The sequence below is a fragment of the Gossypium arboreum genome, chromosome 2, assembly GCF_025698485.1.
Source record: "Gossypium arboreum isolate Shixiya-1 chromosome 2, ASM2569848v2, whole genome shotgun sequence".
NCBI classification, from domain to species: domain Eukaryota; kingdom Viridiplantae; phylum Streptophyta; class Magnoliopsida; order Malvales; family Malvaceae; genus Gossypium; species Gossypium arboreum.
Genome location: NC_069071.1, coordinates 113404165 through 113414829, shown reverse-complemented (window position 1 = coordinate 113414829; position 10665 = coordinate 113404165). Strand labels below are relative to the sequence as shown.

The 10665-nt window shown below is 34.2% G+C and overlaps 2 protein-coding genes across 7 annotated transcripts; both read left to right on the top strand.

The window, feature by feature from the left end:
• The first annotated feature begins 625 nt into the window (after positions 1-625).
• On the top strand, positions 626-6154 carry LOC108460698 (protein PTST homolog 3, chloroplastic). 5 transcript variants are annotated; one of them, XM_053025195.1, is made up of 14 exons: positions 626-1076; positions 1176-1295; positions 2055-2203; positions 2293-2646; positions 2810-2981; positions 3199-3262; positions 3344-3394; positions 3524-3577; positions 3734-3853; positions 4414-4538; positions 4680-4731; positions 4998-5148; positions 5246-5303; positions 5674-6154. In XM_053025195.1, the coding sequence occupies exons 1-12, from the start codon at positions 922-924 to the stop codon at positions 5094-5096; spliced, it is 1515 nt and encodes a 504-aa protein (XP_052881155.1). In that variant the 5' UTR covers positions 626-921; the 3' UTR covers positions 5097-5148; positions 5246-5303; positions 5674-6154. The 5 variants fall into 5 exon arrangements, with proteins under 5 accessions (XP_052881155.1, XP_017615803.1, XP_017615794.1 ...); XM_017760314.2 differs by having other exon boundaries at positions 3344-3409; XM_017760305.2 differs by lacking the exon at positions 5246-5303 and having other exon boundaries at positions 3344-3409; positions 5656-6154.
• Positions 6155-7031: 877 nt separating this feature from the next.
• On the top strand, positions 7032-9580 carry LOC108466497 (uncharacterized). 2 transcript variants are annotated; one of them, XM_053021749.1, is made up of 6 exons: positions 7032-7623; positions 8229-8329; positions 8427-8498; positions 8613-8737; positions 9174-9246; positions 9344-9580. In XM_053021749.1, the coding sequence occupies exons 1-6, from the start codon at positions 7314-7316 to the stop codon at positions 9446-9448; spliced, it is 786 nt and encodes a 261-aa protein (XP_052877709.1). In that variant the 5' UTR covers positions 7032-7313; the 3' UTR covers positions 9449-9580. The 2 variants fall into 2 exon arrangements, with proteins under 2 accessions (XP_052877709.1, XP_017622354.1); XM_017766865.2 differs by having other exon boundaries at positions 7033-7623; positions 8232-8329.
• The last annotated feature ends 1085 nt before the right edge of the window (positions 9581-10665 follow it).

Below are 10665 nucleotides of genomic sequence, written 5' to 3'. Positions count from 1 at the left end.
GGTGAATGACGCTTCGAGAAGGTTGGTCAAAAAATAGAAGCCTTTCCTCCATCAATATTATATATAATTGTTCAATATCAACTCGACTTAAAAACTAAAATATGTTCATATTTATAAATAGTTAATTTAAATTTGTTTATATTTGTCTACATTTATTTATTTGCTAAATTTCTAAACATAAATAAATTAATATATCTTTTAATATTTTATAGTATAAAGTTTACATAATTTATAAAAAAAATATTATATAAACTTCAAAACAAGTGAAATGAAATTTCAAAGCACGAGAGTTGGTAAAATGGGAAAAGTCTCCTTTACATTAACCAGTAGTCGAGGGTTTGATCCTCGCATTGGGTATGGAATAATTTTAAAACTCGTGGTCAATATTTACCTCTTGACGGTTTATAGAATGTGCATAATTAATTTATTAGACTCGCTCTGATAGATACTTTGAGAAATTAAAAAAAAAAAAAAACAAGATCATCTTTTAAATATGTTTCTTTTATGCTACTCAATTTGTCTTCAAAACCCAGCATTGGAAACAACTTTGTGGGCTATTTTGGCAAGAAAAACCCTCCCTTTTGGGCCTTCCAAATGACAATACTTGTTCAAAGTTATCTAAAAGGAAAACACAGAAAAAACTGGAACAAAAAAATCTTAAAGATAATGTTTTACTGACATTTCATTTCAACAAAATCATCAAATTGACAGTTTAAAATAACTCTATTGATACTATTAAACTAAAAAATCTTGTAAAACACCAGCAACCCACCACCTTGTTTTCGGCAAGCCTCAAACCTGAAATCATTAATTATATATTATAAAGCCTGTGTATCCCAAATCTAAGACTGCTTTGTCTGACATGAAAACATTATAGAACGATAATAAAGTATTCAATGCTACAACAAGGTTTCACTCACAATGGCAGCTTTGTTTCAATTTCCAACTTTCATTTCCTTCTCTTCTCATAAACCCATCTTCTCATCAAAGCCACAACAATGGATAAGCTGGAAAACCCATGAATTTAGACCTAGAAGAAGCTTAAAAATATGTGCCTTTTCTATTAAAAGACCTAGGTTTGTACTTTTTTGTATAAAGTTTTTTTTATTTTTATTAATGGTTCAATTGCGTTTTTAGTTTCCTCATTGGTTTTGTTATTTGTTTCTTTGAATTAGGAGTGGAAGAAAGGTAAAGAGTAATGAGGAACTGTGTAATGATATAAGGGAATTTGTAGCTGAGGTTGGGCTTCCAGAGGGTCATGTTCCTTCCTTCAAAGAACTTTCTCAGCATGGAAGGTGATTTTACTGTTGAAAATTCATAGTTTTTGTTAATTTATTTTGTTTCATTTGAAAAGGGTTCATTTGAATTGTTAGGGAAATTAGGGGTTTGTATGAAAAAGTTTAACCTTTTGGCCTTGAAACAAAGTCCTGATTGTTTATTTGAATCGTGAAGGAAATTGTGGGTTGTATTAAAAGTTCAAACTTTGGCTTTGATTGAAACCAAAATTTGATTGTTTATTTGGATTGTGAAGGAAATTGAGGGTTTGTATGAAAAAAGTTTAAACCTTTTGGCCTTGATTGAGACCAAGTTCTGATTTGTTAGGGAAATTGGGGGGTTTGTATGAAATGTTTAACCTTTTGGTCTTAATTGTTAGGGAAATTGTGGGGTTTGTATGAAAAAAGTTTGAACTTTGGCTTTGAATAAAACCAAGTTGTGATTGTTTATTTGAATTGTTATGGAAATTGTGGGTTTGAATGAAAAATGTAAGCTTTTTAGCCTTGATTAAGACCAAAGTTCTGATTTGTTATTTGAATTGTTAGGGAAATTTGGGGTTTGTATGAAAAGTTTAACCTTTTGGTCTTGATTAAGATCAAGTTTTTGTCTGTTATTTAATTTGTTAGGGAAATTGGGGGGTTTGTATGAAAAAGGTTTAAACCTTTTGGCCTTGAATCACACCAAGTTTTTATTTTGGAGATATATATGTTTCTAAATTACTAATGATTGAAATGAAAGGAACCAAGTTTAAACCTTGTTGCTTAATTGTTCCTCTTTAGGAATGATCTGGCTAACATTGTTCGAAGGAGAGGATACAAGCTTATCCAAAAGCTTCTTTCGAGCTCACCAGAAACCGATGGACTTATTGCAGATACAAGTGTAGTTCAAAAGCACAATGCCAACAGTGATTCGGAAGATACTTTTGAAGGTCAATATAAATTTCTTTACCAATGCATGAACCCTCTCGCTTTAATCAAACTTTAGTGTTGGTGGTAACCTGTTTCTATTGTTTTGAAGGTCAATATCTAAAGAGGGAGAATGCAATCGAAGTTGTTCCTTTGTCAACCAAAGTTTTCAACACGGAGAATAAGTTGGTTGCAGAGGATATTGATTCCGATAACCATAATTGCATGAGGGAAACTACAGTGTATACTTCAGGAGATCAAATGGAAATGGAAAGCACTGTGCTTGAAGATGTTTCCGCATCAACTTTGCTCCCGTTCGAGGAAAACTATTCTGGGAGTTTGAGTGTTAATCTGGACCAGAATTCTGATGATAGTAGTTTCATGCCTGAAGAATCTCCGGCCATGTCAATTTTGGAGGAAAAAGTTGTGAGATTTGTTCAGAATGGAGATTTGGATGCAATCGAGTGTAAGTTTCAGTAGATAAATAGCAGCTGTTAGTATTTCCTCAATACGCTAGTACATTCCTGGAAAGAATGATAATGGATGTTTCAAAATTGAAAATTTGCCACTTTTTTTATTTGGTCGGTTCGAAACATGAAGTTAAGTATCTGTAGGTGCTTGCTATGCAGATACTGTTAACGAGAAATTAAATGAAACTAATGATGAAGTAGCAACTCAATCAAGGACAGGAAGTGAAGATCACTCGAGAAATGCCTATGATGCTGTCTTCAAATCGAATGGAAGTGCAACAGTTGCCAAGCAGGTTGCTCCTCCCGTAGCAATGGATTATCTTCCTTGGAGGTTAGCCATTCATTAAGCTCGTATTACTTTCTGATCAGTGAGTGGTTTAGTGTCATTAAACTTTTATGTTGCTTCGACTCTTCTTTTTTCTCAAAATACCTGTGTTTGACAATCCTCCAAGGACCCTCCAAATACATAGAAATCTTGGGAAAAAAGAAATTTAACTTACTGTGTTGTCCAAGTAACATAGTTGAACCAGAATTTAATTTATTTGCAGTTATGACAAGATGGAAGCTCAAACACTAAACAGTGATGATTCGAGGGAGGATTTGGATTCCAAGGTTTTTCAATTTCTAATTCGGTTTAAATTCAGTGTTTATTTTCACATATAATATCTCATTGTATGTTCCTCTTTGTTGCAGACCACTGGAAGGGACACCATAATTGAGATTAATTATCTCAAGTTTTTGCTGGTATATAATTTTAATGTATAATGTCTCTTACCACTAACTATTTCTCTGTAGTTTTGTCGGTATATAAAGTTTTTTTCCTTAACATAAATAAACCATTAACGTCTTTATTGCTTCTCTTCGTGTGAATAGCACCAGAAGGAATTAGAATTATCCCTATTGAAGGAGCAGATTGAAAAGGAAAAGGTACATTAGTTATTTTCCGAAGGCATGTTTCTTTGTAAACCATTTTTTATGATTCTTGCACATGTACTGTATAAAGTCCGACATACACATTTTTGCTACACATTTTTTGAGGGTTCATTTCAGTATAACTTTCCTTACCACTCTTTTTTTCTCTAGATTGCTTTGGCTTCCATGCAAAACAAGGCTGAAACAGAGATCCAAAAAGCTCAAAAACTTGTCTCTGAGAAGGATGCTGAATTGCTTGCTGCTGAAGAAAGCTTATTGGGGCTACAAGAGGTACATTTTTGTAGCAGTCTTGGTTGGCTTCTTCATTCTTTTTCTGTTTTCCACTATTTTGTTTATATATATTTTTAAGGATCATAATATTATTTTGGGTTAAATCTTTGGGGCTTGAACTTGGCAACTACTCCCACATTGGGGCCTGAACTTTTGTTTGGTCCAAGTTAGTCCCTGCTATTTCCTTGAAAACCCTAAAGTTTGGTCCCCAGTATGGGAAGCAATTACCTAGTTTAGGGACTAACTTGGACAGAAAAAAGTTTAAGCCCTGATGTGGGAACAATTTCCTAGTTCAAACCTCCAATATGGGAACAATATCAAGTTTTAAGGACAAACATGGATTAAAAAAAGTTCAGGCCTCAATGTGAGAGTGTTGCCAAGTTCAGACCCCGAATAATGATTTAACCCTATTATTTTCTTACTAAAATCATTCGGAGAATGAGATTATATTATCCTTTTGTGTTGATCTCCCCTATAATTTTCTTGCTTCTTGTTATTATAGTTTTTTCTTCAAGTAGATATCAAACCAAACAAAACTGAATTTTTTACTACAATAATAGGTGCAACTCGAATACACTGGAGATGGTGAAATTGTGGAAGTATCTGGTAGCTTCAATGGTTGGCATCATCGGATTAAATTGGATCCTAAGCCATCTTCTACCACTAAAACCCCCCTTGAATCAAGGTGTTCCATGTTCTCTTTTGTCGAATAACTTTTTTGATTGATTATTGGTATTTTTAGATTAAATTATATGTTATGTGCGATCACATTTTGCTATTATTAGTATATGATTTTCGAACTTATTACGTTTCACATACTTGCCAGTAAGTCCAAAATATGGTCAACGGTGCTATGGCTTTATCCCGGGGTATACGAGGTATTATGAACCACTGAATAACATAATAACTTTGTCTTAGTGGCTACATTGCTATATTCGCAACCGACATATTAATGTATTTACTTCGACACATTTTGTTTCATATATCCAAACCATTTGGTTTTCAATTCACTTCAAAGGGCTGCCCTGCTTATGTTATGCTGTTTAGATTCCTATAGAAATCCTAAAACTGATACTTTGTTTTTTGAATGATAGTAAGTGATACCGTTTAAGACTTTCATTCCATCATTTTGTTTAAATTGCAGATAAAATTTGTTGTTGACGGTCAATGGACACTTGATCCTCAAAGAGAGTCAACAACCAGCAGTAGAATATGCAACAACATTCTCCGAGTTGATAGATAAACTTCGGTGGGATAAAAGAGAGAGATTCTTTGTATTCTGCATTAACATTAAGGTAAATGGCTTTTCAATGAGTAATCTCCATTCTTACAGTATATTATATTCGATACTCTCGGGTTTCTGGTTGCTTATTAAGCCTAAACTGATGTCAGCCTAAACTTTGAGAGTCCTCGATATGGCATAGGGAGCCCTACCTCTACTTTTGAAATAGTGAAGATGTCTACTACTTCCATTTTAAGATTTGTTGAGGGTCGGTCAGTTTCTTTGGAGAAGTTCTCGAAGTATCGGCCAGACAACCAATCGGACCCCCAACAACCGAAGGAATTATCCCTAGGGAGAGGGTTTTGTCTCCCGTGCTCTGCCAAGAGCCCTCAGGGCAGCCGCTCATTGCACGCTGGCTCTCGGTAGAGCACAGGAGACAACACCCTCCTTCGGGGGACATACCTTTGGTTGTTGGGGATGCAGTCGGTTGCCCGGCGGATGACATTTCAAAGACTTCTCTTCAAGGAGCCAACTGACCCTCGATAAGATTTAAAATGTGTGCTGATGTACCATTGTTAAGTTATACTCGTAATTGCAGATTGTTTGCCAAGAGCAAAGTGGTGGATTGGTTTTAGCATCCAATGATGTCGATTAGAACAGAGAAAGCTCGTTGCTTGCATTGGGGATGTTGGCTTGTTTCATGCACGGCCACAGGATTTGGGGAGTGAAGTCATCCATTCCTGGTCGAACACAAAATAAAGACTTCAATGTTTTCGTTGTGATATCACCGAAAACCTATATAACTTTTGATAGGTAAGGTAATAGTTGTGTAAGTTTTTTTCCAGTGACTCACAGTAGAAAGACATTGAAGCAATAGGTTTTTTCTTTTTTTTCTATCTAGTGCTAGAATTTGTACAAATGACTTTCAGTGACTGTGTATATCTTTTGGTTTCCGTAAAACATCGAGTATCTCGGAATCTTGTATGAGGTTTTGTAGGAACTTTAGGTGGAACATTGTCCACCAAAATTTGCCCATTGAGTTCAGAGCTTTAAAGATTCAGTGAGTTGGGAATTTGAAACATGGGAACTTAACAAGTTGCAGCTAAGGAGTTTCCTGCAAATAATAACCTCCTATATAGCATTTCTTGAAATGTTGATGGTTTGATTAGTTTTCAGTGCAAATTTTCCTGTTCTCATATACTGAATTACTCACGGTTCAAAGTACGTTGTCTATGAGATTCGTGGCTGATTCTTTCCATTTTTCACCTTAATCAACTTAATAAAAGGTCCATTCAAGTAGAAAAACTCAAGATTTAACTCGGTTTTAACTTTAAAGATGTTTTTTTTCTCTCTAAAAGCTCATACCAAAATTTTTAAATTATATTAAAATTTCAAATTTTATATCAATGTCAAATTTTCTAGCTAAAACGTCACCCATTGTAGAATTTTCATGAATTGCTGAATCATGATAATACACAACTATTGAATAGTGGATTTTTTTCTTTTTTTCTAAATCAATGTTCTTTTGTAGTAACTAAAAGGTTGAAATATAATTTGATAGTTCGGGTTGTTTTGAATTTGATTAATTTGGGTCATAAAATTTTCGAGATTATTTTGGGTTAGGTTAATTTCGAGTTTAGATCAATTCAAGTTTGGGTTGATTTTGAGTTAGGATTGTTTTTGCTTTAGGTTCGGATTATTTTAGGTTTGAGACTTTAATTTTTCGGATTGAGTTACTATGGGTACCGATTGCTTCAAGTTGAGGTCATTTTGGATTTATTTATTTGGGTCATTTTGAATTCTAATTACTTTAAAGTGTAAATTTTTTTCGAATTTGAGTTAAATTTAAATTTAAATTTACATTTGATGAATAAATTTTAGATTATTAACTTTTTATTATTAAATCAAATTTAAATTTAAATTAATTGAATTGACCTTCAAAATTATGGTTAAAACATTCTAAACCGAATGAATGAGAGACATAAAATCATTAGCCTATGAATCGATATGAATTGACTCGAACCGAGTCTGGGAACGACTCTCAAAACATTGAAACAATCTAGAAAGGAAAGGAAGCGTATGGAGAGCACGTGTAAAGGTTCCACAATCTATTGGCGTGTCTCTTTCTTCACCTTTCCTCTCTCACTTTAGCTCTTTCCTCTAATCCTCGTCTTCAAGCTCTGACATTCTTTCATTCCTTTGCTCTTTTCCCCAACTTTTGTTTTTCTTGTTTCATAAATGGCTTTGGCAAATGGATTCCATGCCTTATGTACAAGGCCTACCCCTATCCTCCCTACTGTTGCAGCTTCATTTCCTTATCCCTTGCCTACCTCTTTTGGCATGCCCACCAAGTGTTTGCCTTTAGTATTGCAAGCAAAAAGAAAGACAAATGTTATGCTCAGTCAATGTTTTGCTGCAAAAAATGAGCTTAGCGAAGTTGATAATGGAGGAGATGATGTGAAAGTGGAAGAAATGGAGGAGTCTAGTGAAACATTATTGTACTCTTTCACTCCTTTGCCTTTACTAGTTTTGGCTGCTCTTCCTGGAGGTATATAGTAACTAATATATGCTGCAGTTGCTTCGTTTTGACTTTCTGGTTTAGTCCATGGCTGCTCTCATATTTTCTTTTCTAGAATGTTTTATATGATCTTTTCAAATGATTCTCTAATGTAGAAAAATTGAGAATGTAAATGTCATATGCGAATGTATTAACAACTTTTGTGGTAATATGTTGTTTGAAATACTCTGTCAGTTCCATATCAAAGAGGAAGTCTATGGGATGTTGCTGATAGGCGGTCGGACTCTCTGGAAATGTTTTCCAAGTGTTAGGAGGTGACAGACCCTTCAAACGGTGGAGTTATCATGCCTCGGGTGTCTATGCTTGGGTTTTGTCTTCCACTCCGCGGAGAGCCCTCGATGGGTTCATGGGCCGAGTTGGGAGATAAAATCAAGGATAACACCCCGGGTACAATACCTCTGTCATTTGAGAAGATTTTTCCCAGAGCGAGTCTGACCTCCCCTCAACAAAGTGTTTTTCACCATGATTGCTGTTAAGCTCCATGGAATTTGATTGATGTGTTGGATAAACTAGTAGATAGAGAGGTAGAATTTGGATCATTGCTAATTATTTCAAGCTTTGAATATGTTTACAAGCAGCTGGGACTGTAAGGTCTCTCTTTGGTCCTTTTGTTGAGCTAGTGAAATCATGGAATCTACCTGATTGGCTTGTCCATTGGGGGCACCCAGGCAATATGGTATAAAGATTCTATGCCTTGTTTCTCAATTTATCTGTTGGAAATTGCTTTACCTTTCACATTATTCTTAGCTATGTTTTTTTTCATATGTTATTAGGCAGTAGTGCTTTTTGCCATGGGAGGGTATGGAACATATCTAGGCTTCCGCATTCGTTATTCCGATGATGTGGTAAGAAAGTCTTAAAAACCCAAACTGGTTTTCAGTTGTGAATGACGGAAAAAACTAGAAAACCGTGAAAGATCAACCATATCGTAATGGTTTTAATTTTTCTGATCATGTTAGGAGGAAAAGGCCAAGGCTAAAGATTTGCACCCAAAGCTTCTAGGTGGTATGTTTTTCTTCTTTGCTTTAGGAGCAACAGGTGGAGTAACATCTCTTTTAACTTCAGACAAACCTATTTTTGAAAGGTAATCATATATAATTCCATCTTTATGTAAAAGTATCATGGAAGCTCTTGTACTAAAAGTAAGATTGCATTTTGCTTGCTCTACTTAATAAAGAGATAAATTTGTCCCTCCACATTTGATTAAATAGCAAACTGGTCTTTCTGTTAAAAGTTATATCTATTTTACTGTTAAAAACTGGTTCATGTACATCAGAATGAGGTACACGTGAGCCACACTAGTTTTTAACAATAGAAATTGATAAAAATTTTTAACAGAAATAATTAGTTTGCTCTTTGATCTAATGCATATGGACTAATTTGCCCATTTTTGAATAAAGGGAGCAAAATGCAATCTGACTCCTAGTACAAGGGTCTCCATGGTACTTTTACCTTCCATCTTTATAATTCTTGAAATGTATATAAGCCAGCATGAATGTCATCTTTGTGTTTTTTTGCAGTACACATGCTGTTACAGGTTTCATTGGTCTTACCCTATTGACAATCCAAACCATTCTGCCAACATTGTTTGAGGTAAATTGATGAAAACATTTTGTTTGATCCTTAAACAGACAATCTCTTTTTCATTATTATGTTTATTTTTCTATACTATGATGGTATCATTTTGTAGGGTAAACCTGGATTGAGAAATGTGCATGGGATTTTAGGCAGTGGGATAATGGCATTGTTTCTTATCCATGCTGCTCTTGGACTTCAACTTGGCCTTAGTTATTGATTCATCCAAGCTCTGCCTTTTGTCTTTCAACTTGGCATGTGTACGAGTAAAATAGTTCGCACACATTCATAATTTTTTGTATGATAAATATTTTAACAATTCAATTAATATATTCCATGTTCGTAGATCAAAGTTTTTTTTATTAATTTATATGCAATACTCTTTAAACCCTAATATATACAATATTCTTTAAACCCTAACTCCATTAACCCTAAATCTTGATTCATCCCCCTCTCCAAACTAAAGTTAAACATTTGATAAATCATAAACCCAATTAAGGGTTCTGGGTTCTTTTTGAATATACTTTTGTATCCAAATAATGTTTAAACACTTGTGAAAGACAACATTGATGAAAAGCATTTGTATCGGTAGAGTTAGGGTACAAGGGATTGAAACTTGAATATGAATGTCTAGCAATTTAGTAATTGTTTTGATTTAGGCTTAAAAGTTTAGAGTTTACGGTGTGGGGTTTAGTATTAATTTAATCCTAACCCCTATATTATAGGGACTTTTTAGATACTTTAACCTTGGTATATCATAAGTTAAATTTGTATCGGTGTAAGTACAAGATTCTTGAGAGAATAATGTCGAAGTTAATGCAAGGTTAGTTTAATATGTTCTAAATGATGAGAATCAGATTGCCATATATTTATGAAAGTACTCTAATTTTGACATCTGTGAGTGTTGGGGTCAAGTATGATATACTTTTTCATAAATTTTGAGTATAAATTTTATGGAAAATTAATTTTATGAAGATTTTAACATCTATAAATATCGAGTTTAAAAAATAAATAAATAATGAAAATATGTATTTAAAATAAAAAATGTAGTTTTCGCTTGTGCTTTGCTGGATTGATCATTAACAAGTGGTGAGATCTTGTTGGATGAGAAACTTTGTATTAATTTTAATATTATTATTAGAAAAAAAAACTCGAAACGGTGACGTATAGTTGACAGATGACAAAAGGTAACTTTTCCCAGGAACCTAGGTTTTAAAGCCTTAGAAAGTCACGTGACCAATGGGGACCATCCAAAAAATACGACACGTGATGGCGGTAGCCCGTGTGCAGGTGAGTCACGCTCGGGTAACGTAAATGCTGACCCAATGGAGTGAAAGTAACAGGTAAAATCAAAATATCTTCATTTCCGGTTGATATTAAATTCCATAAAAAACTTGGTAGAATTATAGAGGAATCCCCGATAATAAGAGTTAAATT

Excerpts from the sequence above, each read along its gene's own strand:
- LOC108460698 (XM_017760305.2), top strand. The coding sequence starts at position 922 with ATGGCAGCTTTGTTTCAATTTCCAACTTTCATTTCCTTCTCTTCTCAT. Across the intron at positions 2,982-3,198 it reads ATGGATTATCTTCCTTGGAG|TTATGACAAGATGGAAGCTC; the intron begins GTTAGCCATTCA and ends ATTTATTTGCAG. Across the intron at positions 3,410-3,523 it reads TGCTGGTATATAATTTTAAT|CACCAGAAGGAATTAGAATT; the intron begins GTATAATGTCTC and ends TCGTGTGAATAG.
- LOC108466497 (XM_053021749.1), top strand. The coding sequence starts at position 7,314 with ATGGCTTTGGCAAATGGATTCCATGCCTTATGTACAAGGCCTACCCCT. Across the intron at positions 7,624-8,228 it reads TTTGGCTGCTCTTCCTGGAG|CAGCTGGGACTGTAAGGTCT; the intron begins GTATATAGTAAC and ends TATGTTTACAAG. Across the intron at positions 8,330-8,426 it reads GGGGGCACCCAGGCAATATG|GCAGTAGTGCTTTTTGCCAT; the intron begins GTATAAAGATTC and ends ATATGTTATTAG.